The 27,666-nt window shown below is 44.8% G+C and overlaps 2 protein-coding genes across 3 annotated transcripts in view; one reads left to right on the top strand and one right to left on the bottom strand.

Moving 5' to 3' along the window:
* Positions 1-27,666, top strand: part of LOC119446574 (procollagen-lysine,2-oxoglutarate 5-dioxygenase) — a 157,506-nt gene that overhangs the window by 30,507 nt on the left and 99,333 nt on the right. For both annotated transcript variants that reach the window (XM_037711043.2, XM_037711042.2), the window contains 3 exons: positions 1,693-1,814; positions 5,330-5,431; positions 7,694-7,819. In XM_037711043.2, coding sequence (XP_037566971.1) covers positions 1,693-1,814; positions 5,330-5,431; positions 7,694-7,819 — 350 coding nt within the window. The remainder of the gene's footprint in view (positions 1-1,692; positions 1,815-5,329; positions 5,432-7,693; positions 7,820-27,666) is intronic.
* The window catches only part of LOC119446576 (immunoglobulin domain-containing protein oig-4), a 50,908-nt gene continuing 36,855 nt past the window's right edge, over positions 13,614-27,666 (bottom strand). The window contains exons 3-4 of the mRNA XM_037711045.2: positions 18,364-18,513; positions 13,614-15,358 (exon numbers count right to left, since the gene is read on the bottom strand). Of these exons, the coding sequence (XP_037566973.1) occupies positions 15,188-15,358; positions 18,364-18,513 (321 nt within the window). The 3' untranslated portion in view covers positions 13,614-15,187. The remainder of the gene's footprint in view (positions 15,359-18,363; positions 18,514-27,666) is intronic.

The following is a 27,666-nucleotide window of genomic DNA, read 5'->3' as shown; positions in this document are numbered from 1 at the left end:
ATGCGTGCGTCGGGCGCGTGCCTTCAGCACTGCAAAGTCGCCGTTCATAATCACGTCCATAGCGGTCACAGTTTTTTCCGCAGCGGTTGCGGCAAACAGTTGTTTCGTTTTGACTCGGTGCAAAGCTGTCGAGCTTGACGAGCACCGGCTACATCGCGATTATGTTTTCGCCAGCTCACTGGCGAAAATGTAATCGCGATGTACGCGCGATAGTACAAAGCGTGTATACATGCTTGGTCTACATGTTTTGCTTATGTGCAGGGCTTGAAAATCGTTGTTGTACTTAGTCCTACTGGCAAATTAGCAGTATATTTCAGAGTGGTGTGTAATACGTCAGTTTTGTTTGAGTTACAGTGTTATAAGCTTGATGTTTTGCTTGTATTTTAATTTTGCAATTTTCAGAAATTGTTGTAAAATACTCATGGCCTAAAAGAGAACTCTACTCCCGAACAGTTGGTAGATTTTGACTTCGTTTACATGAAGCAAGCCTCACCAAATCCAGTGCCATGGATGCTGAGCAGATTTTTTTTCTAATATATATATATATATGTCAAGGAAGTTGCTCATACGGCTTGGTTTTAACACACCTCTGTCCCCACCACAACATTCAAGCAGGATTTAAAGAATATGTTTTCTGTAGCAAAGTAAGGCCCTGATAGTTGTGATACGGCTCTTAAAATCGTTGTTTAGAACTTTCGTAGTACAGTGGCACTTGTAAAGCACCATTCAAGTAGTCTTCTACAAGCAGTTCTTGAAAAGGCAAATTGATAACCATTTTGTGGGCATTTAAAGCATCAGAGAAGGAAACTCATACAGGTTCTTTGGATGAGCTGGATGAACATTAATGCTAGTCCAGAGACCAAACCGAGCATCAGCACCTCAATGAGGCAGCTGCTCTACCAAATGAGGCTACGAAACAGCAGAGCTAGGGCAAATTAACAACTCGAAGCATTAGATTAACTGAATGAGTTCTGCAGAAGTCAGCAAAGTCCATGGAGATAAGCTTTATGAGAAAGTTGGCACTCATCTGAAAGCAACAGGAAGCTGCTTCCTTTAGTGCTATATGGCATTAACCTTGGTTGAAGTTGGTTGTAATGATGTGCACTACATACAGTGCTCGTTCATTCAGAATGTCTGAATTTATTAGGGTGTCCTTTTACAAGTATTTAGCTTATCACCTATGTTAACTCTGAAAATGGTGCTTTTTGCTGAGGTAGAGAAGCTTACTAGGACACGACAAATGGTGTGTGCGAGGATCATTTGTGCAAGGCAGCACGCTGTGCATGCAGGGACCATCTTGCAGATTCCGAATCTTGTGTGGTGCTCTGCCAGCTGCACCATGGCGACTGTTTTTCCCATCTGAGGCCTGACCGATGCTAGGGCTGCTTGTTCAGTTTGCTGCGCATCAGAAAACACACTAAAATACAAGAATATGTGCAAACTTTTTGTGTTGGCAACTCTAAAAAAGACCGCTATAGGTAAATGAACCAACGTTGACAGCAGTCACTGCAAAAGCTACCTTTGCAACTCAATTTGTTTGCATATATGCTTTCATAATGTGAAAGGCACTTCACTTTCTGTAAAAATTGATTCAAGCGCAATTGATTCAACTTTCTTGATTCAAGCGCATCTCTTAGCAGATTTTTTGCACCATAGAGTCTGATGTTATGTCATTGACATGCCATCTATTAGGAGGAGTTCCATGACGCAGAGGTGAACAAGTTTGTGGAGGAGAAAGGGCCCGCTTACCATTCTGTGAAGTACCTGGATGTGTCCGAGGCCAAGAAAGAATGGCATGCTCGCAATCTGGCTCTGTGAGTTGTTTTTTTCCTTGTCTGTGCTGCTTGTTCTTTCTGCAGAGACTGTGAGCACAGTATGCAGTCAGTGTCAAAAGTTTATGGGCTGCAGGATCTGTGTCATACACCCCGTGAATGAGGCGCCAACGCCGGGTCAAATTCCAAAGCCGACTTATCAGCTCCCGAAAATAACCCCACGAAAGCATGAACAATTAATAAGAGGCCTTCTGGTGCGCCAGCGAACGTCGGTTGTGGCCCAAAGACCGAGTCGGAGCCCAGAGTTGTCAAAACACAACAAAATATATTCTTCAAATAAGGCAGTTACAAGCACTCACACACACTTCGTGTAGGCACATCACAATGCAATTCAGATGAGTGTTAACAAATGTCTGGAAAATAATTAATGACAAGCACTAAGAGTTCAACACATACAGTACAGAATGAATAGGAGTGCAAAGCGTCCACTCGTATTCACCCGTGCTGGTCTTGAGCCGGTCGATCTTGGTGTAGCTTGAGGCAATTCTCGAAGAAGGAACTTGCTGACGCTTGAAGGAAATGCTGACGCTTGAAGAACTCGTCGACTAGCTTGCCGGGGAATCCCCTTCTTCTGCAGACGGTCGGTCTACACGTCACATCTTTTCACCAGCGTGGTCTGATCGCCCCGTACTGATAACCACACGGCGCTTTTATCGCCTTTGCCGGCGTTTCTCGAACTTTCTGTCTGAGTTCTGCTCCCGTTGCATGAACAAAGCCTGGGAATCTTCTAGACATTTCTCGCGTTTTTAGTCGCGGTCGTTAGAGGCTCTTCAAGGAGGGTGGTGACTTATCCGTTGGCACACGCTCGGGCTGCCGTCCTCCTTCTCTCGCTCTCTCGCCGTGTGTCGGGGTCTGAGAGGGTGTTTTGGCGCGTGCCCTCTCTCTATGCTCTATCGATACTGTAACCTTCGTGTATCTTGTCGAAGCTTCTAGTCTCCATTGGTCACATTGCGTCGGCTGTCTGTGGCATATGCGCTCTCCCCCTCTGTCAAAGCTGCCGCGGAGCCGACGTGCTCCTTCGCTGGCTTGTGTGACACACGGCATGCGTTTTGATTTAGCGTACTTTTGTGACAATCTGGGAAGAAACAGAATACTATTTTCTGAGCCTGGGCATGCAGCCTGGATTTCAGATTTGCTACCTTTACTAGGGTATACGACAAACATAATTTTGTACTGTTTTACTAGCAGCAAGCTAAAACTGGGCTGAAATTTGGCTCCCTCATAGAGCTATCATTTGGAAACATTTGATGCTGAACGGTACAAGGCGCTTTGTAATGGACTATATAATGATATGGATATATGGGCTAGTTGAAAGCTTCGTGAAAATGTGGTACCATTTGATATAACAGACTTCCGTTAGTTTGACTCCGCTTAATTCAACTGTTTAATTTATTCGATCCCGACCAAAGGTCCTGGCTGGTGCCCATACATTTGTATTGGCCAAGATTTTCATTATTTCAGTTCGGTAATTGGCCCCTTTTGTGTGGTCTTTAAAGGGGTCCTGAACCACACCTCGGGCTTGATGAAAAAACATAGTCCGCGGATAGCATCCACTGCTGTGAACATCTCAGCCAAGTTTTGCAATCGTGCGCGGTGCGTGGAGCTCATTGGAGCGCAAAGTCACCTTTCTCTCAAACGCTCTTTTCAACAGAAGCCTGCTTCTCACTCTTTTCTGGATATTCCCATATGCGGCTGCTGTTGGCCAATAGCTGAAATCGATCAAGAAGGTTGTTTGTATCGGTGCACTTTTTCCTAGTGTTACTGCATATATTTAGTATTGACGAAGTTTAATAAACAGGCTGAAGTAAACGAAAATCTGCTTTTGAATTTTGATAATAATTACGTACTTCCGGAAGAAGTGGACTATCGTCTGCTCATGCTCGGCTGTGGCTGCCCGCGTAGGAATTAAACTTTGGCCACCCTGCTTATCAATGTCGGGGCCATTGTGTCTGGCTAATTTCAACTAGTTTTGAACACTCAATTACTAGCCTCGACCCACACAAAACTAAGGTCAGACCACATGCATGCTTGCCAGCGTGCGCTCACTCCTGGCCACTCTTGGTTAGATGCCTTGGCAGACTTCGTGCTTCAAAATGCGCAAGTTGGATGGGGCTACTGTCCACTGGTCAAGCTGGGGCAGAACAAAGCTGGTCCATAGCACGGCCAGACTGGAGCATATGAGCCCAAGCATGCACTCAAGCCCTGTCGTGGACAAAGCAAACGCTGTGCATACGCACTACAGTTACAGGTAGCTGCGGTCTGCTATGTAGCGTAGATATTGCGGCCACCACGGGGTGCCGCGACGAGTTCTCTGGCCGAGCGCACTGCGGCTTGCTGAGGACAACTGCGTTTGGCTTACGTTTGGTTAGTTTGGTGCGTCGTAGGCGCCAAAACGCCAAAATTGGAAGTATTGGTGTCTATGTGAACATCTGAATTGAAATTTGAACGCCACGGTGACATTCAGTAGATGGAGCGTTGGGGGTACAACCTGCTCCGCCGTAGCTTTCGCAGTGCAAGGCATTGAAGAAAGAGCAGAAGCACCGCGAAGGGTGTGTTTGAGTACCAATAACTCCATTTCTGCTGAATTGAAGTACTTTTTGCAGCAAAGTATTTCTGAAATAGCCTATTTTAACTTCAATGTGCATTTATCCACTTCGATAAAAAGTGGTTCAGGGCCCCTTAAACTTGTTCTCGAGCTTCTTTTTTAACCTCCAAGTTTCTGCCTCGTATGTTAGCATTGGTAGAATACAGTGATTGTACACTTTTCTTTTCAACGACCTTCAGCGACTTTCAATGACCTAGGGAGAGGCCTTCATCCTACCATATTTTTGTGCAGCTTGTTGCCAAACCACAGACACATAAACAATAATGCCCAGTATGGCTATTCATATCTTGCCTCACTTCCTCTGCTGCAAAACTTAGATTATTTGTGCAGTCAAAGATACATTAACTGCATTATAAAGCAGTTAACACTTATATTCATTCACTTGGTGAATTCTACTAGAGGCAGTGATTGATCAGGTTTGATGTATTAAGTCACCACAGAGGCTATGCAAGGCCTGATAGTGAAAAGTTCTAGAATAATTTCCACTACAGTGGAATCTCGTTTATATGATCTTTACGGGAACTGGAAAATAAAACTTGTCATCCGAAAATTGTATTATTCGAAATACATGGCTCCTATAAGACATTGGCCGGGAAACAAACAAAAAACGTATTATCCCGAAAAGCATGTCGTGCAGTATCGTATCACCGAGATTCCACTGTACTTGTAATATGCAACTGCAATCTGTTTCAACTGCTGACTGTAATATTCAACTACCTGTTTAAACTACAGTGGACTACAGTGGTCGATGCTCCAAGAAATGCCTGCCCATTTGTTTGTAGCTCTGTAGCAGTGTTATGTCATGCAATGTAAAATTTAAGTTAAGTATGTAGGTGAAATGTGATACGTGTCCTGAATCTGCTTCTCGCTCATTTTCCCCATTGTATTCCAGGGAGGAATGTTTGAAGATCAACTGCGATTATGCCTTCTTTGTGGACAGCGAAGTCCACATTGACAATCCTGGTACCCTGAGGCTTCTCATAGAAACAAACAGGTGCGCACTGCGTTATGCCTCTTGCTCTGTGAGCTTCTCATCATTCAAGCCGGAGAGATGCTTGCACGTACCAGCATAGGCAACATTTACATTTGTTCTCTTGAAAAAAGATTTTTTTTTTCACAGACTTCAAAAGTTCTTGTTTCGACCATCGAAATATGTATGAAGTAAACAAATATAGCCTTTTGCAGGACTCTATATGTGCTTTGCTGGTCAGCTGGGAGCTTTAGTTTTTATGCAGCACATGCCTGGAGTCTAGGCTGTTAATTTGACCCCGGTTAGTTTGCTTATTTTTATGCATACACTGTCTGTTGTCGCCATTGCATATCATTCCTACCCTCCTCTAGCTCCTTTCTCACCTTCCCCGAGTACAGAACAGCTGGCTGAGGTTATTCAGTTTCTGGCCAACTGTTCTTTGTTTCACTGTGAATAAACATTCTCTCTCTTGCAGTGATTAGTTTTTTGTTTCATGTGTTAACATTGAAGGCTATATAATGGTTTGTGTTGCTTTAGGCTTGTTGGAAGTTGAGACTGCAGAAACTACTTTGCAAGCATATGTGAAATGCTATGGTTGGAGTAAATGTTGAATTCGCGTGCTCGCTGCAGACAGTGCGCAATGTGTTCAGCATCACTGAAACAACATATCTTTATAGCTCATATTGTAATGGTGACAAGCACACCCAGGAAGTATAGAAGCTATATATTTGAAGCTAACTACCACCACATGTATGTATGAGATGACTGACCATCAATGAATATGTTGGTCAGATTAACATGTGTGCCGGAGTTGTTACCTACCTCACTCTGGCAGCCGCCATCTTGCTCACTGCGGCTTATCCCTTTGCGACCACATGACACCTCTGTCACGCACTATGGCAGGGATGGACAATCAGTGCCTGTGTTGTTGCATGTTTTTCTTCGTTTGTTCTCTTTGTGCCCCTGGATAATCAAGCACAGTTGATTTATAGCTGGCACTTTACATCCCAAAGCAACACACAGCCTATGAAAGACGCTGTAGAGGAGGCTTTGAATCCATTTTGACCACTTGGTGTTCTTTAGCATTTGCTCAAAGCTCTGTATGCCCAGGGCGTTTTGCTTTGTGCCCTTGTTTAATTCAGCTGCTGAGGCCAGGAATTTGAATGTGTAATCTCATGCTCAGCAGAATAATGGTACTATAACTTGTGAGCCACTTGTGTACTGAGCTTTGATAAAGCGCTATTGTTATATACTTGCATGAAATGTGCTCATTATCACTTGCAGTTCTATCACACAAGTTAGTATAATTTGGTGTTGAACTGACTTAATAATTAGTTAAGGTTAACTAAAATCTTAGCTTGGTGACACGCGGTGTCGAAAATTTATTTGGATTATGGGTACAACCACCCTTTTTGACGATTGTCGTCTTGGGCGGAAGCTTAGCGTAAAAAGTTAGATGGATTGTGGGGCATGGGAGCTAAGTAAGAGTGAGAACTGCTTTGCTAGGCTTGTTTCTACAAGAAGCTTTAAAATCAATTCCAGTGCATGCTTGATTAAAAAGCTTAATTGGGATAGCTTGACTGTGTAGAAGCAGCACAAACATTGTTATGCAAACACTGTTATGCACACCACAAACTTTGTAGCACTTATAGTACACTTGAGCCAACTTTGAATAAACCTGATTGTTACACAGTATTCGTTCATTATGCTTCAGCTTTCGCAATAAGTCTAATTCCAGGCATGTGATAGGGTGCCAGTGAAATCTGAGGAATAATCAAGAAAAAATTGCTCAAGCAATGATGAGCGTCCCTCTACAAGGCATTTAAAGCGTACTAGCACATTTATCTAGCAGAGCTGGTGGTCTGCATTTTATCTAGCAGAGGTGCTGATTGTATGTTGGTTTCATATGTTCATCTAAGATACAGTGCCTATGCTGCGTTCCAGTTTTGTTAGTCGCACTATCCTTCTTTCGCAGTAACAGTGCTTGTTGTAAGTGGCCTGTTGTAAATCGCCTATAAGAAGTGACCTGCTATAAGTGAGCACATCCGCAGAAATGAAACACTGACTGCTGTTCTCTGTCTGCTTACCCATGAAGATTTCTGTGAAAAACTGGAAGGTCTTGGCCTCCCTAAAGATTGACTGTACTTGTGCAAAGGCAGCTTTGATTTTCTTGCTGAGCTTTTTCTGCATACTGCTACATCCAGAAAACTTTAAAAAACTTTGTGCATGTACCGAAGACGTACTACTTAAGCCTGAAAAAAAAGATATACATTTCTTACATTACAGGACAATCGTAGCACCACTGCTGTCAAGAGAGAAGAGCCTGTGGTCCAACTTCTGGGGATCCCTCTCTGCAGACGGCTACTATGCGCGGTCCCATGACTACGTGTCTCTCGTGAAACGGGAGCGCAAGTGAGTCATTATAATTATCATCTTTCAAACCTAGTGCTTGCTACACACTTGAAAGGAACTGGTGAGCACTGTCTGAAACCGTGCTCGTATACTGTCCAAAAGAGTAGATACCTGTTATCATGAATTATTTGTTCAGGCTGAATGCATAGTTATGCCATTGAAATGCAAATGCTTAACTTTGCAGAGGGAGAGTGCAAGAAAAATTTACCTGATGTGAGCCATTATTGTTGGTAATTCAGTTAACCTAGCTTTAGTTTTGCACTCCGCATCCTGTACAGCTTCAGTTTTGTTCGAGATGGCTGAAGTACTAGAGCCGGTATTGAGGAGCTGAACATGTAAGATTCATCTCATCGTTGCAGACTGCAAAGCCTGCTCGATTCTATGCCACTTTTATCATCCACCATTCGTGGACTGCTGATCCCATTAATAACGTGAGTGGAGCATCGCTCTGATGACTGACAATGCTCAAAAAAGAATAGCGTCGATAAAGGCATCGCTACGAAATCGCGACCTGGGATCTTTAAACTCTCCTATGGCTACCGCCTTTTACAAATGGCGCCTGATTTAACAAGGTCAACACGCTGCAATTAATATTGTGGTCTAGGGGGTATGTATTAGCGTAATGTGGAGACAAATACTTAGTTGGAGAGAGTAGCCAGCAAGTAGTCATGCTGTGTTCTTTCGTCCTTTCGCTACTGTGTCTTTGTTTCCATGTCGCGCTAATGTGTACCCCTCGACCACAATATTATTTGCAGCGTGCTGACCTTGTTAAATCAGGCGCCATTTGTAAAAGGTGGTAGCTGTAGAAGAGCAAAAATTCCGAATTGCGATTTCTTAGTGATGCCATTTTTGATGCTATTCTTTATTGTGTATTGTAAATCGTCAGAGTGACGCTCCACCCACATTATCAATGAGATCAGCAGTCCATGGTGGATCATAAGAGTGGCATAGAATCAAGCAGAGAGCCTCACTATAAAATCGCAGCCCTGATCTGAATTTTTCATAGCTTGATATTTCATGTGAGGAAGCAGGGGACCTTGTGAGGGCCAAAAGCATGTGTAAACGGGAATGCATTATAGATTATATATGGTATTTAACCGAGGTATCATTATTTACTTACTGCTCTTTGGTAATTCGTTGGAAATTGCATGAGGGATTACAAATAAAATAAAATTTTGTGCTGTTGCATATATTGGCACTAGCAACACAGGTGGCGCTTAATCGTTTGACATTCAGGGCTGGATACTATGCGATTTTCATGCAGGGTTGTTGTAAGTAGGGACATTAAGATGCAACTGAAAACACTGACTCCAAAGACTGGCTTACTATGGCCTAGTCGCTTACCTTTTGCTTGGAGGCAAGATTGATGGCATGTCCAATTCATGATGAACACTTACATAGGGCGGCGGGGAACCCCCCCCCCCCCCCCCTCCCCCAAAAGCCAAATTGTCTCCAAAAGATAAAAAATATTTTTATGTAGGACAGATAGCACTTAGTTCCTTTCAACATAATCTCTAACGAAGTCAATACACTTGCTCAACCTTTTCTCCCACTGTTCGAAGCAACTCTGGAGCTTCTCTAGCCTAATGCTGTTGAGTGGCCCCTGCAAATTTGTCTTCACCTCGTGGTAAATATCCGTCCTTTGTTGAATTTACTTCTTTAACGATAAAAAAAAAAAATCGCAGCAAGCTTGGTTTGATAAGTAGGGTACGTGGGGAGCACTGGCCTATCCCTGAAAGGCTAAGTACAATGCCATTATTCAAGCAGGGGGAACCGGGGCGCTGTCATGATGTAGAAATCATTCACTTGCATTCCACAATTTTGTGCATTTCCATCGCACATTCTTTCTTTATTGCCTTAACACCTCTCAGTAACATTGCTGATTGACAATCTGTCCAGGAGAAACAAGTTCCCTCTGTACAATTACAAAAACACTGAAGAAGAAAAAAAAAATGATGACCACTGTCTTCACATGAATGCACCTGTCGCATTTTGTTTCGGTCTTGGTGAAGAAGGAGTATTCAACTGACTGGAAACTTGCTTGGTTTTGGGGTCATACCCATAGCACCAGCTTTCATAACCTGTGATGATCTTAGGAAAAAGGTTTGGTTCACTTTCGATGTGATTTTTAAAATCCTGGCATGAAATCAGACGAGTGACATTTGCTTTTTTCTGTTCAAACATCATGACAACGATGTTGGCAACCAACATTGTGGCAATGTGTGTCAACCCTAATTACACACTCAAAACCCACTCACAGAGCTTCAACCAAACTAGACGCCAGCAGCTTCTGAAATTTTGTCAACAGACCTCTCCTGGGGTACATCACACCGCGCCGCGCTGTGACGTCACCAGCGCACGTGCGGGGACCCTGGTTGGCAAAACACATCCGCCGCTGGATTTCTGCGTGGTGCAGTCGCGCACTAGATGGTGTAGGTGGGCGCCACATGGACGCGTGTTTTTCTTTATTTTATTGATTCTTTATTTTTACGCGAACCTCCACAATTCTTATTCCAGCCAGATTAGCATTAATGCGTGTCGGAGAACATTGGCGTGTGGTAAACTGTGTGATGAAAATGTGGCGACGCTGGCCTTTTTTACTAGCGAACAATGAACCACGTGGTGGTGGTCTGTGATGGATTCTGCAATGAAGAATATGGACTTTTCCATGGAAATGTGCCACGTTTGTTGTGGTAAAGTGGACCAGTGAAAACAGTGACGTTAGCGGCTTATCTTTGCGTAGGGGAACGGACCACAGTGTATGTGTGCGTGTGTGCGTGGGTGTGTGGGTGAGTGGGTGGGAGGTGTGCTACGCGATTATAGCAATGCATCTCGCTTACGAGACTGTGGACGCGTGTTGCGTGTAATAAACCCAGTCGTAGCGATCAGGCGCCAATAGAACTTCAGGACCCGTAGTTATTAAACAGGTGAGAATGAATGAGATGCGATGATTAGTGAGCGCATGTATTTCGGGGCCATCCACGCGGTGTGCAGAAAAAAAAAAAAGAAAAATTAAGAAAAACTTCGTTTGAGCATACTTTATAGACTGAGAGGTATGACAACAAATGAGCTCCTACAATGTTTTGGCCACTGCCGAAGCTGCGTGTATACATTTAACCACGGGGAATGCCCAAAAGGCAAACCACTGAAATTGTCGCGATTTAACGCAGATCTCACGGGTCTTAAGTAACACTGAACTTTCTTTTTTTCTTCTTTTTTCGTTATTAGTATATTCACCTCTACAGCACAAACTTCATGCTGTGATGATGCACATAAACATGCATAAATTGGGTCTTGTAATGTTGAGAGCAGCAAAGGAGGCAGCAGACACATCGAAGTTACCGCACAACGGATAATGTACTTATGTAAGCGTTTGCTTTGTACGTTCACATGACTGAGAATAATAATTACGATTAAATTATGGTGTTTAACATCCCTGAGCTGCACAGCGGCTTATGGGGGACAGTGTAATGAAAGGCTCCGGATTAATTTTGTCCACCTAAGGTATCTTACCATGCTCCTAAAGCAGGGTAATAAGTTTTTCTGCATTTCTCCCTCATCTGAACATAGGCACCGCTACTTGGTACGGCTACACTGAGCCGCCGTGTAGTTGTGAACGAATTCATCTTGTATGTCGTTTAAAGCTACAGTGTAAATGGGGCACAAATCAGTGCATTCATGACAATGCTACACGAATTTGTGTTCGAAGACCAGTCATTTAGTGAAGGAGCACTTTGTCACTGTGAAAATGTGCATCATCTGTGATAAAATGGTAGTTTTCGAGGAGTAATACATTTTTGTGGATGTTTTATCTACGGAAGAGGTGCCCTTTTACGAAATTTCCACACACTAACTTACGGGAAACATGCACTCGGCAACAACGCTACGTTGTGGTACCGATAAAACGGGGACCATTATACTTCCTAAGCACAGTTCGTAAATGATGTCACTTCAAGAAATAGCAATATGACGGTCTTACGATCGCGGCAATTGATATACAAGAAGCGCTCTTATGTAGATATAACAGGTCGCATGAACGTCTTTTGATTCACGGATGGGATTGCCGTACATTACGGCAATGGAATGAGAAACAGGATAGAAAGCTGGCCATTATTTCAATGGGAGCAGATGACTATAGCTATATTACAAGAAAAAATTTTCATTTTTGTGTAAAGTTTGAAACACTGACAGCGATAACTTGTGCAGTTGTGGAGACTCACTACTTGTGAACTCTTTCATATTTCTTGGCGTCATTTCATGCCCCAACATTGCTTCATCCACTTCTTCCTCTGTAAATGTTATTGTGATAGCAAGTATAGAAACACTTGAGGTACGTTTTCGCTGCCGCTGCTGTGCTGTCCCGGTGCGATGGTGCATGCATAGCCTTCGTTGCCCAGTTCGCCGTGCCCTCTCAGCCTGTGCACTGAGTACTGGAGGTCACTTGATCTTAAGAAACTTCCATGTTCTAGTACAGTGTTCCCTCTGTTCTGTTGCTTTCTATCATTTAGACTTATTTTCTCTTTTCTTTTAAGCGCTGGAAATTCATGGTTCCTACTATGCAACTTTCTGTAATTAAGATCACTTGATCGGCTGCGGGTGGGAGAGCAAGCCACGATGGCTGGTGATGATGCATGCTGTCTTCCCACATGCCCAGAGTTGGAGGTCTGGTGATCTTCTAAGTTTTGGAGATGTAGCACAGTTGAAGCGGGGAAGGGTGCTGCTGGCATTCAGTGTTCACTTTGGGATAAGCATGCCTGCTCTCGGCTGCTGGTGCTCTTCACCATGCCAGCGTTGTTACCACGCGTGCTTGTGGTTGTCAGTTGAACTCTGTTCATGTGTGTCTTGGGCACGTGTCGCCACACATGTTTAGTTAGTAAGCAAATGTTTAATGCCATTTATACTGCATATAAAACTGCTACAAGCCTTACTTTATGTAGTACCTAGTCTAATACTCTGCTATCGCTGGCATTTCTTTGCCCTTCAAGCAAAACTGTGACTTTTATAGCACATCACCACTTTTTTTTTTTTACTATGGCCGAGCAATTTTCATTTACTGCATAGGTGTCAAAATGGGTTGTCTTCGGGACTGGTCCATTCATGCATGAAGCGTATTACCCTTGGCAGTTATGCACTAACTTTTCTCACAGGCATGGAGCGACATGTAACGTTGCTGTGATAGTTAACACAGGAGAGTCTTTTTGCCTTTATGGATGCTTAGCAGTTACTCTTCGCATCCATCGTAAATAGTGTGTTGGCTCTAGGACTAGGGACACAACCATTGAGCGTACCATCTAAGAATTCTGTGGTAGTAATTGATTCCTATTACAGTAGCTTGTAAAGTGGGCACTTGATGGTATGTTGCTTACCAATAGTAGTAGTTTGCCATTAGGCACTATATATATATTTAGGTAATTCTGTTTTTCAATAGTGGGCATGCACCACAGGTGTACTAGATGCCATATAAATCAAGTAATCAATCAATAACTGCTGGTACTTTCGCTGAACTTCTAGTACACAAGAAAATACGCAGAATTTATAGGTGTGAGAAACTGAAGTGCCTTGACACCAAGGATGTACACAGCAGAGCATGTAATTCTTTAATGCTGGTGCAGGCAAGATTTGAGGATGTGAAAGACATACAACCTCTCTCCCTTACTTTAACTATAATTTATATTCTGCTAGTATTATTTCATTGTTACGCATAGTAACATTTGTCCAAACTATGCAAGTCGAGCATCCATAGCACACACACATCAAATGTACAGCAACAACATGAGAACAGCTGACCGAACTCTTTTATTTTAACAATCAGGGACACATGAGCAGAGCTGCTAGAGAGCTACACACAGAATGCGCAACGAGGGACTTGTAATGCACATGCTGTTTTGTGTTTGGCATTTTGTACCAAGCATAAGACACCTGTTTATCTTCGACATGAAAGAGACTTTGGCACTGACAGGTACTAGGAAAAAGGTGATTGTTGGGGCGTACAAGTGTTTTCATGCTGTTCTGTTACTTTAATGGGAAACAAAGGTCTGTTGTGTGTACATGCTTGTGTCAGCTGTGGCTGTTTTTACTACACGATAATGGTGCTAATGATGAAACACTCGTGAGGGTGAACGAATGGGACCCACAGTCTCGTTTTCCACCGTGACTTCACTCTTTGCCATCTATCTCTGTAGTGTCATCGAGTTGAATGTCATGATCCTCACAATCTTAACGAGAGGGAGAGCTTGGTTTAGAAGTATGGGCTTACGAAGCCTTAACTTGATGTTGAGAACCATTTTTTTTTTCGCATTGTTTTCATTGCTGTTAAAAAAACAATCTCTGCACGCTTTTACAGTGTGAGTTCAAATCCGTCAATTTTCTGGCATTTAGTATTTTCTGGATTATTGCTACTGTAGGCTTGTTTCGTATGTGTTTGTTTTCCTGTATGAGTAAATTTGCTGCGTGCATGCAAGTATGAATTTAGGCTTTGCTGGGCACTACTTCTATGCCTAGCTAGTTTAATGCTGAGCTTATGACCAGTGGAAAATGGGCGATACTTTTTTCTGATAGTACTCGTCTTGTTTCTTAATCATATTTTGTAGTCTGTTTTGGGACAGGAAATATCACACCACAATGCAGCAGGTGTACAGGTGTAATAAGCTCTATGAGTGTCTGTTTTTGTTGGTTTTCTGCATTCTGTTTGGTTTTACTGAGTGGATGGAGTGAAGCTGATTAGAATTGACTATTTACAATGCAGGCATATCTCTAAGATCTTGTTACCTGTGTGATTCAAGACCTAAATGAGCAAAAAGCAGAACTCTATAAGTTTAAAACACAAGGGAAAAAAAAAACAACAACAACAACCCTGCGGCATTATGCATTGTGCTCTCTTCTGATACAGACATAAGCAAGTTATATTTGTCCTTTTGCTGCCTTGTAGTACATGAGCAGATTGGAAGTCTTGGCTAGTTGCTGAAGAAATGAAATGTGTAAATGATGGAGGTGTTTTAGAAGACGTAATTTCCACCTGAGATTTGGACACGCTAGCTGTTCTCCAGCTGGTCCATAGATGTGATAGTGTAAGTTCGCTTTGTGACGATTTTGTGTTTATTGAATGCATGAGCTTATGATTCCAAAGCCAGGTAAAAGCTGTTTCGCTTCATTTGCTTTTTGACTTTCTATCAGTCGTTGCTGAAATTGATGCTTTCATGTGCATAACCATCCACTGTGCCACATTGAATGATGCAGGTTGCTGTCAGTCAATGCGATGTGTAGACCGATTAATGGAGAAATATTTAGTGGATGTATGTGTCGGGTGGATTTGGTGTCCGTCTGCAATAGTACGTGTTGTCGCAAGCTTGTGAAGGAACCTGCTGCAGCCTAGCTGCCTAGGGAGCTGAAGTCGGCTTTGAAGGTTCGGCTGTCGATGGCGTACTTGTTGTCTGCCTGGCATTCATAGTTGCCCGAGTCCATTTGTCTTGCTGGGTCAATCTCAAGCTTGCTCTTGATGCGGTCTCCTTCTAGCTGCCACTCAGATATTTGCAAGATGGACTGCAAGTTTGAGAAGGGTTGGGGGATGTTGCAAGAGGGAGAGAAACAAATGCAATTAGAATGGGATTGACTCGTCTATTGTGTTCCATAGCATCACAGGAATAGAACACAGTATGGCATGGCATGGCAAGAACTTTATTTTGGTCCAGAGAAACTAGTAGTCAAGAATTTTTTTTGTGGACAGTCTAAACAACATGGAGCGACCAAATTTCGTTGGCATTGTAACTGGGAAAGTGTATTGGGAACATAAATTTTTCATTTATACGAGCTGTTCACTTCAACTCTTTCCGTACCGCGCCCATTGGGCATCGTTAGCCCGTGATGGTTTGAAACGCCGCTTTTGAGACCTTCCGCTCCCCTCAAGGATACACTGCACTGTCGGATGTGAAGGAAGAGAACTGTATTTTAGTTTTCTAAACAGTTTGCTTTTTTCTCACGAGGCGGTGATTTTTTAACGTGCTCCGAAGTTTCGCGATAGTCAAAGTAAAAAGCAAAAATGGCCGCCCGCTATCGATGGTTTGAAACGCCGCTTTCGAGACCTTCCACACAGCTCACGAACACACTGCACCATTGGACGTGAAGGAGAACTATATCTTTTTTTCTAAGCAGTTCACTTTTTTCCCATCATGCTGTAATTTTTGAACACGCTCCGAAGTTTTGCGATCATCAGAGTAGAAAGCGAAAATTGCCGCCTCCAAGAGTGGCGCATGCGCTTCGAAAGATAGCAGATCTCGTGATTCCGCTGCGTCTGCGGCTGATTTTATCGGTGGATCGAGCAGCAACGAGTCTGAGGATGCTGCTTTTTCGTCAGACTTTGACTCTGAGAGCGACGATGATGCAAACCAGCCCAGAACATCGGCGGCTACAGCCTGGCACGCCCAATTGCAGTGCTTGCAGTTAAATTTTTGTAGTGGAATACCTATTCAATGAAAAATTTTCATTTTTTTGGAGATAGTGCCTATTAGATGGCAATACACTTTGTATATCTCATTATTCTTGGTATATTTTTTTCTTCGTAGATACAAGTGTGCCTTCACAAACTTTGTTCAATTTTAACCCACAATCTTGATTTTGGCAATTTATCTTTTTTATGACATACATTTCATTAATAAAACTTTGATGTGTGAAAAATGCATTCATTTTGCTTTTGCTTTATGTATTACATAAAAAATTGGGTGCAGTAGTTCCTTCAGAAAAAAAAAATCAGGCGTAACCTACTAAAAAACACCTATTTTCCCCATGGTAGGGAAAGAGTTAACAGTGGTATAGGTTTTAAATGATTTGTACATTGTACATTAGTGTGCGATGTAAATGTATTGTAGCACACAAATATTTAATGAAGCATTTATGAATATGAAAAGCAAAAGGAGTTTTAGAAGTATACTGTAGCTCACTTGCTTTTGAACTCTGTAGGGGGCCGAAGCCTCGTCAAGATGAAATTTTCGTTTTTTTTTTTTTTTTGCCATCACCTCCATATTTCTCATGGAGAAATAAAAGTTTCTTTCATTGATTGATAAACTTAGCATTGTATGCCAGACTAGTGCATATACACCTTCGCTATTCTTAGTAGCAAGTACAGTTGTTTTGGTAGCAACAGTTAGGTTTATTTTCTCTCTTTAGTTTTGGTAGTTTCTTGGTTAACTTGATTCACTTTCTGAACAAAGGTTATCTGTAAGTGCAGCGTTGCTCCTGTCTATGCTTTCTTCTTGATTTTTTTTTCTTTGTGTGTATGTGCTTACTAAGAAACAACCAATTCAATAGGTGACCTGATGTCAATGTTACACCTTAGTATGCATCTGGTGCTTAAAGGCATTCTATGCTTTCGTCACCTATTGAAGAAAAATGCACAAAATTGAGGAGGTTGAGAAATGTGCACGATTGTGAGCATCTCTGAAACAACGTAGTTAAGCCAGTGTTGGCAAAATGAATACCTTGGTTCGTAACTTTTAGTATGCCTTCACGTGGTGCGAGCATCTGAAGCTTGCTGAGCTTGTATGCTGCATGTCACTGCTACTTTGTGCAGGAACACTGTTTTGCCAGAGTTGTGGAAGTATATCACTACTATATTCTCTCTGCTTCATAGATGAGCAGCTTATGAAAGACTTGTGTAAACATTACAAATTGTTTGATGATTAACTTTGAAAGGAAATTGCTGCTACATAGTAGTGAAATTGGCAGACAGACAAAGCATTTTACTACAGTAAGCATTTCTGCAACACTGAACCCGACACTCGGGGCAGCCAAATTACTTATTTCGTAATACATATTAGGATGATGCACTTCTTTGAATATGTCTTAATTAATAATTTTAATAATTTTGTGAAATGGCCAAAGTGACACGTGTGAATGTGGGAGTGTTTTGTGCAAAGCACATATGGTTTGAGTTGTTACATTGCACACCACATTTACCAGATGGTTCTAAATATGATGTGATGAACTAGATAGTGGCCCTCTCAGAAGCATTTTAAATTGTTGAAGTAAGGAAGATCGACATCTTCACAAATGTTTCTTATATAGTTATTGGGTGCGACTCTAACTACACCCTAAAGCTTGCTGCATGCAAAAAACATTCTTCTGCTTAAAAGCTGGCATCTTACGTAGAAACCTGAACGAAGCTCTGCCCATATTTTACACATCATGCTGGAGCTACCCTGGTCCAACTATTGGAGCTAAAGGAGCAGCGCTTGGATGGATGAACACATCAGAACGCACCTAGTGGGAAAAAGTTTTCTTACAATATAGTGGTGCTAGTCACATACAAGTCCAGGTGACAGAAAGGTTCAGGTGGTATCATCGACTGGAGATCAACCTTCCATAGTAACAAATCTTTCATGTATTAACAGTAACATTGCGTTTCCACATAAGCGTAGATATGTCGACATCCATTTATCCATAAGCCATGTTGTGGGTGTTTTATTCTGTGATCTTGCGCCTTCCTCTTGTGCCAGAACTCTGTGTAGCAAGGACATATTGAAATATGCATATTAGAATGACTTCAAACGTACCTGCATGTACGGGTGTGCGAATATCTCGATGCCATCCTTGTACCAGGTGATGCGGGGCCGAGGTACACCGCGTGCCACACAGATGAACACGATCTTGTGGCCCAGAAAGAACTCGTAGTCGAAGTGCGACGCCTTCTCGATCTGGGCACCCTGCACATGCCCCACACAATGCTGTGCTGCAGTAACTGTGTTGTCAGTAGAAGTTGCATTTTCTTTGGTGTGACAGTGGCATATATCACGTCATCCTACTAGTGCATCACATTCATGTAAACGCGAGGAATGTTTGGTGGGTGAGGGAGAGATAGTTTGATGTCTGGCATCTTGATGCAAAAGAGAGATGCAAACTTGTGCTCAGGCATATGTGACACAATGCACCGTCACTGGCCTTGTGTATCACATCACTGTCGCATATGACTCTTGATTATTGATCTATTGGTCAAATAAATTAATGAAATAAAATTTATTTTCAAATTTTCTGTCAAATTTATGGCACGGTTATGAGAGATGTACGCTAGAAACCTGTTAACGCACTTACAAAAGGCATTACTCGCTGCTAGGCAGTAAGAGTGCATTGACGAAATACGCAGGCAGCTTCTCTTGTCGTTAAGAGGGTACGAAAAGATGGCTTGGACGTGACGTCATGCTTGAGCACCGTTCATAGCAGGACGCCGGTGCGATGTCGCACTTAGCTTTAGAGGCCATTCCTGTGTTCTCTCTCATTTCCGAAAAAAAAAAAATGTTCTGTTGTGCGCATACTTTCATCCCGCAATCCCACCGGATGAAAGGAATGACCGCTGCTCTCGAAACGTGCTAGTTCGGCCACTCGGAAGCGAGTAGTTTGGAAAGCCAGAAGCAAACCTCGTGTCACCCATCTTGTCGTTTCGAGTGGGCGCGGCGACTAATTAATTTGCGTCCGCGAGTATACGTACGTCTCACTACGCTCGAACCTCGGGAGACGCGGCGGAGCGAGTCGGAGAGCGCGAACGATGAAATTCTCGCTCGCAGCTCCCAGAGAGAGTGGACAGCGAAGTGCGCTTCTTTCGAGTGAGAGAGAGTGGAGAGAGAGAGTGGAGTTTTAGGGCCGAGTGACCCGCGGGCGTCCCTAGGAGAGGAGGAGGTGACAGCCGTACGTGCCGTCGCAACCGGGCGCGAATCGAAACCGGAGCCGTATATACGTGTGCTGCCCGCGGGCGTGACCTCCCTCCCTATAGTTCGTATCTCCCTCGTTCGGTCTAATCAGCGCGCTGCTGCTGCTCCTGCGTCGTCTTTTGCATTGCGCGACGCGCGCGGACTCTTCTTTCTATGCGTGAGACTGCATGCTACGGGACCGAGTCTCCCTTTTATCCTTTCCTTATCCCCAAAGAGAGGCTTTATTCCCCGCACTGCCGCCGTCACGCGCGCCTGTTTTCCCGAAAGGGAGTTGGCTGACAGGGAACTCGGGGCAACGGCTTTCTTCGCCCATTATCTCCCGTCCCGCGGCGTCTATATTTCTTATTTACTACTCGTTTCCCCACTGTTTTCTTTTTCGTTCTTTCGTTCGCTCCCTTTGTGACACTAACTCAGGCCTCCCACTGTGGCGTGTTTCCCAACTCCAGAATCGTGCCTTCTCGTCTTTTTTCTTTTCATTCCCGCGCTCGTGTACCTTAAGTTTCGTCATCAATATGTCTTCTGTGTCGTCTGTCACGGTCTACAAACAACTCCGCGTAGCCAGCCGTTCTTGGTGACTTTATGTTATCACTTTTTTTATAACCTCTGGATGAGACCTCGGTGTTTCACATCGGAGCGTGCGCGCGTGTTGGCCCGTCTGTTTGTTACGTAGTGCGAGTTTTCCCCGCTGCCCGCTGCATATCCCCATGTCTCTTCTCCATACAACTCCGTTCCGCGCCACTTTGTTCGTAACTATTTTGTTTTTTAACGCTTCCTTATTCGCAGATGTCTGCGCCTTCGTGGGCCAACCCATGTTTGTTTCATCTCATTGCGCGTTTGTCTCCGTTGCGCACAATGTCTTCTCGCGCTCGTCTGTCGCCATTCTTGTTCCCGACGATTTTGTTGCTCTCATCGTTTCTCGTTCAAGCTGCCTTTTGCAATTCTCTCCATTCTTCCTTCTTTTCTCTCTCTCTCTCTCTCTCTCTCTCTCTGGCTTGCACGCCTGACCTAAAATGCTTTTGCTCCGCGGGTCCCGCATCAACGCATTATACCGTACGGCGGTGCAGATGTTGTAGGAGTTACATCTGCAGGCTTCGGTTCTTTTTCACCTTCTTTGCTTACTTATTAGATAAGCGCGCGGAATGGAAATGTTGGCTAACAAGCAACGAGGTTGCTGTGCGCTAACTCGGTTAGGAAATGCACATCGTGTCTCGACAGGAGTATACAGCCCAGACGTCGGGTTGCACACTGAAATGCACCGCACGAAAAACGATGTCTGTCTGTGCGAGCGCAAAAATTCGGCACTCGTACTTTGCACAACAGGAGGACCGTGGAGAAGGCGGAGCGGCCGCAAAGGCCAACGCAGGCACCATGTCGACCTCCCGAGGGGAAAAAAAGGGTATTGCGTCACATATGACGCCGCAGGTTGCCGCTGTTCTCGTCTATGATCTATAATTCGAGGCCGGCGGGCTGTTAGGCTGTTATCTATGTCTCTCTTTTTTTTCCCTTGACAGACACCTTGCTATTCTGGGTCAAAGAAACAATGTGTTACGCCCACCGTGGTGACTCGTAATAGCGTTCTGCTGTGAGGCACAAGGTCACAGGTTCGATGGCCACCAGCCGCGGCGGTCGCGTTTTGACAGGGGTGGTGTGTGAAAACGAAAGAACCCCGAGTGGTCAAAATTACTCTGGAACGCCCTACTTCCGCGTATTTCGTAGCATCTTAACAAAATACAGCGAGAAAAGAACGTAGACTTTCGAAGAAACGACAAACACGGTCGTTTCTTCGCTAGTCCACGTCCTTTTCACGCTGTGTTTTGTTAAGATGGAACCACACCAACTCGCCCAGCTGTCAGTTCTAATGATGTATTTCGCAGCCTCTGTGTTGCTTTGGGACGTTAAAATCAATAAATCAAGCATGGTCAATCAATACTGCACTTATTTGGCCTAATTGGCGAGACATATGTTGCATATACATATATACATACAGCGCGAACTGACCCGTCACATCTCTGGATCTTCATCTGCACGCGCTCCGCTGTATATATGTGCGCTCTTATGTTTTCTTTGAGCGTTGCGCCATTATCCAAAAATAAAATAAAAAAAGTCGCAGTTTCGCCCGGAAGGCGAAGCATCGATTGCGACAGCAAATTAGTGGACAGCTATACGAAGTAAGGATATTAGTTTTATCAGCCGTATAAACTTGCAAACATTCGCTTACTCACTAAATTAACAAGCACGGTGTCACGCGCGCACAGGTAAACGTAAACACCTCTCGCTCGATGACTGTGGAAACTCGCTGTCAAAACGCTGGAGTGAGGAGGCGCGGCCAGCAGCAGCAGCAGGCGGGCGAATTGACCTTCGTGCCGTCTCTCGCTTCAACGCGAACTAAACGTCGAAAGCACAGCGCATATCAAGCTACCGGCACTGGGCGTACGTTGTCCACATCGCAGATCGCTTTGAAGATGAGGCCGCACGGGCGCCCACTCTGTGCACGTCGCAGATCGCTGTCAAGATACGGGGCCCGCGCGGCCGCGCCGTAAGCAGAGAGAAGTGGTTCTTTGTGAAGGGAAAGCTGCCGCCGCCGAAGCACAACCTCTCTCCCCCCCCCCCGCGCCTCGCGTGCCACAGAAGACGGTGAGCTTCCGCCCCGCCTTTCTCCCTCGCGCGAGATTGAAGGAAAAGTGGTTCGGTATGAGGAAAGGTTGGCGCTATCTTCTGCAGCCCTTGAGGGAACACAGCTCAGTGCCAACGTGAGATTGAGCCGCGATCGTTGGATGACCCTCGCAAATTTCACTCGCCCATACAGCGTACGGCGCGCGGCGACGATGTTATCGTGCTTGGACTTTATAGAAATAAGCATGGAGTGTCCACAGAATTGCTATCGCAATAAAGGAAACGTGCTCTGCAAGTGAGTTTGCTTATATATATAATATACACACCCGGTAATGAACACATCGTTTTGCGGAACGCTCGGTCCTTGCAGCCGGTGCGGACGTAATAGCTGTCTCTGAATGATGTAGTATATTCAGAGAGGAGATAGCGAAGGTTGCGTTATGAATTAGCTCTATAGCGTTCTCTTTGTTATGTTCAATGTTTCCACTCCATGCTCTCTCGTAATACACACCGACAGTATAGCGACTTTACTGCCTTTGAGCAGAGGCTATATACTAGCCTATAGCCAGCAGGAATGATTTACGTATATGTACAGTGCTACGAAAGACCACTTTTTCCCGCAACAGCCACATTACCTTTTTTTGCGTGTTCCTCTGGCGTGTTTCACTCAGCGTCCGTTAACTCTTCATTCCCCGCGGTTTTCACTAGATTGCATGCTCTCGTAGGTGCAGTCTTCCGGCTAGGCGGTATCCGCAATTTGTAAGCTTCTCCGCCTCGCGATTATCCTGTCTTTCTGTCTATGTATTGCTTTTCTGGTATTTCCAGCGTGCACCGTGGCGGATTCGGCAAATGGAAGTGCACCCATTAGCGACCGCAGAACGAAGGCTTCGGCCGCTCGTATAAGATCGCGCTTTGCTTCGTGGCGTGTTTTTGCTTTTTCTCCTTGCACGCCCTTTATACGGTATGTTGGGAAAAACTCTTTCAGCGAAAAATAGAAATAAAGGTAAATTGATGTACTCCGCGGGGAAATGAAGAAGAACGAAGAGTACTTAGACGACAAATTAAGGGCCGGAAATGAGCGTTTCTTTCGCTCGGCGAAGCTTTCCTTTTTGTCGCTGTTATTACTATATTTTTATTTTCTGATCTTCCGGCAGCTGTTGCTGCAGCAGATACGCTACGACCGACTGTATCTACAAGCGGAGTACCGGTAGCGGCGCACTGTGTGATAGTTTTAGGTTGCTGGCGCCCGTCTAACGGTATTTCTGATTTTTTTTTTTTTTTACTGTGCCGCTGGTACTTCTTATGCGTTATGTCATTTGCTAGCTGTGAAAATAACTAGGCCTGGTTGTAATAAAGCATTATTTCTCCCCCCCCCCCCTCTCTCACTGTCTCCGCTTAGAAGAGTCTCGAGATATGCTGGCATTTCCTGGTTTTAGGGAAAAGAGGTCTGCGAAGGGGAGAGGGGCGGAGTGGCTAAGGGAATCATGGGAATGTAAAGAGTAGGGTAGTTAATTTTTAGTGTAGAATAATGAGGCAAGCGTTTTTGGGGCAGGCTTAATAGCATTAAGAGTACCTTCGAAGTACACTTTTTAAGGAAGGTTGCCTTGGCATGAAAATACAGGACACGCGCCTGTACTTGCATTGTTAAAAAAAAAAAAAAACTTAAATAAAAAAGCGGAATGGACTTCTCTCCGTATTTTGCCCTAAGCAGCTTGGAGCGCTCGTGTGGTCAGGACCTTTGTTATGCGTAGATTGCTAAATTGGCCGAGCGGGAGGTTCTGTTTGACATTGTTTGGAACAGAAAGTCTGGTCGCGAACGCTGAATTTGTAACATTCACGAAAGTATCTCGCGGTTACTTAATGTACGACGGTCACGCGTGACCGTAAAAATCACAAGCAGTATTGGCCGGCTCCTAAATGGCCCAGTAATTACCAAAGTAGCCAAGAAGTCCTCAGTTAAGGACACTCTGCCGGTAAGAAAGTTATCCAAGAAAGCAGGCAAGCTCAGATTAAACGTGATCGTCGCAAGTATCCCCACTGCGGGCCAGTCAGATGCGGCCATGCGAGTTTCTATCATTGATCACGCTTAGTGGACGCCGGAGCTTTGCTTTGATGTGCACTGTGCCGTAATGCATGTCGTATTGATATATGCATGGTGCACAATAAGTCTCTGAGTCTGAATTAAACATTACCTGCAGTTTTATCATGTGCTATGCTTCGATGTATGACACTGGTGTCAGAAGTAGCTGAATTGAATCTAACTATAGAAGCCAGAATTACATCCTTTAGGCCCACAGTGTAACCAGCTTGGCTCAATGTATAGCCGTGCCAGACGACCCTGATTGATCGCAGGACCGTTCTTTGAAGGCCGTGCACAACGATGGATCCTGCGCCTTTCACTGTATAGAAGAATTTCGATGTGGAAGGAGCCAACGTGCTAAATGGCGTAGGAGCTTTTGAGCGAGGCCATGCATTTACATAATGGCTTTTACAGCTTTGCAGAGAAGTCTGCTGTGCGATGCTCGTTGATGCGTCATCTTCAAAGGAACGGTTGTGAGACAAATAAAGGTAGCAAATGTGCAACATCGTCAAAGCGAGCATGAAGAGCACTAAATGACCTGTACGTTCGTCCCGACAGAATCTGTGCCCTTCTGCACGAAAAGGTTTGTTTGGACATCACCATGCTCGCCAACGAAATCGTTATCATGCGACCAGCAGTGACTTTGGTGCCGCTCTTATACGCGCCAGGAACGCGCTTTCTCCGGGTGACCACAAGGTTGATATGATCACCTCTGGTATTATATATAGCTATAACAGTGGGCTACAGCGCACGTGGCTGCGTTGTTCTGGCGATTTAATCAGTGTCGCTGTCATCGGCAGTAGAAATTTCCGGTTTGCGTACAGAGTTGTTATCCATTCCAACGTTTCTTCATTTTGCACGGACTAAGAAAAGGGTCGGTACGGCGCCGAAGGCAAATATTCGTCAATAAGAGTTCTCACGTAGCGCTTCGGTTTCTGTGAGCGCTTGCCAATGAATCGATTTTTGTGAAGTCCATTCACGCCATTTAGCGAGGCGACGTTTCTACGTTCAAGCCCTCTGTCGATAGGTTACGAAATCGTTCGTTATTGAGGCCCACCTAGTGCGCTGAAGTATATCCTGGAGTGACCACCTCGTCCCAGACGTAAATACAAAAAAAAAAAAGTGGAAATTATTTAGCTCGGTCCCAAGTGAAACGTTTTCGACAAGCGGACTGTTCCACTGTATAGCTTTGTGGAACAATGACGCCCCCCTAGTAGCCACTCGAGCGCAGGCACGCTCGACAGCATGAGAAGAGGCCGGCGGTTGATCGGCCCGGCAAGTGCAGATATTGCGTCCCCAGCGTCGAACGGACGACTAACGTGCATACGGGGGTCCAAACACCAAGAGCAGTACTAGTGCTCGGGGCATCGGAGGTAGTAGGGAGTGGTAGGGCGAACGGGAAAAGCGGCGATATAGTATTGCACCCTAGGGCACGAGGAAAAAAAGGGGCCAATCTCGGCGCCCCCGGCGGCCCAACGGTGATCAGGGCCGTATTTAGTGGAGCCGGCCGAGTGCTCGGCGCGTCACTCACTCGTTCGTCGCCTTGGGCCGCGGTGTAACAATAGCGCCTCCTGTTTCTTCCTTTTTTGTTGTTTTTTTTCTTTTTCCCGTAGCTCCCGCAACAGCCGCTGGTTCTCTCTTACTGTGACTGTTGTTCTAGATCCCTGCGTTGCCGGTGCGCCAGCGGCGTACCTGCTTTTGCCTCGATTGCCTCTCGAACGGGGGAAGAGGAGGGAGGAGGACGCGGGATAAAAAAAGGATGAACAAAAAGAAGAGAGACGGGAGCGTGGGGAGCACTTCTTCTTTTTTCCCCCTCCATGAAAGATGGTTCCTGCCGGAGGTGCGACATCTGGGCGTAGTGTTTTACGGGAACGACCGTATACTTAGTCTGTCTCTGTTTGCTTGCTATTTCTTTCTTTCTTATTTTTGTTTTGTTTTGTGTTGCTTTGGTGCGTTTTCACCCTCTCACTTGTTTCGACTTCCGGTTTTATTGTGATCGCTTGCCCGATACGTGAACGTTTTTTTTTCCCCTTTACTTCTCTGTTTGTTCTTCGTCTTTTTTTTTCTTTTTTCGTCGTTTCATCGACGCCGCCCGCCCGTAAAGGTCCCGTTTTCTCTGCGACGGCGTATACTACGGTCCCTAATGAGACAGTTCGTTTCTCCTCCCTGCTTCATCGTTCCGCGGGACTTTTGCTTTCGACTTTTTATTTTATTGCTCGCCCAGAGCGGCGACGTGGCTGTTTGGAGAGCCGGACTCTCCCGGGGAACGAACGGCCGTGATGACAGCGGTCCTATGCCGGGGGTATCAGCGCGGAAGGCTGGAGCGGGTGAGGGAAGGGAGAAAGAAAGAGCGCAGGCGACGTCGTAATTTCGGCCACTTTCGGGCGAAGCTGCAGTGTTTTACGATTTTTATTGCGCCCGTTAGCAAAACGTTGAAGGACTCGGCTTTTTTGGTTGGTTGAATGTGTTCACGCATTTCTGTTTTTTTCTTTTTTTTCATTTCTGTCACTTTTTCCTCAACCGAACGTTCGTTCCAATGGGGAAGTGAGGAGGGAAGGGGGGTGGCGGGTCAGGGGGTACTTTGCGGCGAGTAAAACATTTTATTCGTGCTTGCCCGTAAAGGGGGCAAGGTGTCAGGACAGGGATAGCGGGAGGAGGGGATTTGAGGAGCGGGAGGGTGATGACCCTATTAAGCCATTATTTCTCCGTCCGAGATTTCCTTCATTACGCTCAACTCCTGTTTTTGTCCGCCTCCGCGGAACGGGTACCGTTTTTTGTCTTTCATGTGGTTATATGTGCTTTTATCGCTGCCGTGGTGAATACACGGAAGCCTTTTCTTTTTTTTCTCTCTCTCTCTCTCTTTGTTGCTGTTTCCCCCGATGACCAGAAATGGTTGATGGAGATGGGCCTAGATGTCGTAAGGTTTTTTTGGAAGCACGCGACGCCTCTGGAAGCTTTAATAGGAGCTCTCGCTAAGGATGTGTCAGAAACATCCGTGGCCCCTGCTGACCAGCGAGCATACTTGCTTTCGGCAGCTCTTCACCCCGAGGTGATATAGCAGGGTTGCGCTACTGGTTTTGCACGCCTATTTGTCGAGAGTGGGCGCCTTATTCTGTGGTTTCCGTGGCGGCTTCGTTGCGAGTCTGCGTTGCCAAATGACCGAACTTTCTTCGTTTTCATGCCATGAGACAGAGAGAAAAAAGAAAAAGAAAAAAAGAAACACAAACCGTCATATTGTGTGGCATACGAACGGAACCATACCATAATAGAAAAATTAGAGTAGGGAAAAAAAAAAGGGGGGGGGGGGGGACGAACAGTGCAGTAGTAAGTGGTTCGTGAGGAAAGGGAAAGGTTGGCGCTATCTTCTGCAGCCCTTGAGGGAGCACGGCTCAGCGCCACAGTGCATGAAAGCAGTAGAAAATAAATATATAAAAAGGAAGAGAGAGTGGAATGCGAACTGA

This window comes from Dermacentor silvarum, chromosome 3 (genome assembly GCF_013339745.2).
Source record: "Dermacentor silvarum isolate Dsil-2018 chromosome 3, BIME_Dsil_1.4, whole genome shotgun sequence".
In the NCBI taxonomy this organism is placed as follows: domain Eukaryota; kingdom Metazoa; phylum Arthropoda; class Arachnida; order Ixodida; family Ixodidae; genus Dermacentor; species Dermacentor silvarum.
This window is presented reverse-complemented; position numbering and strand designations above follow the sequence as displayed.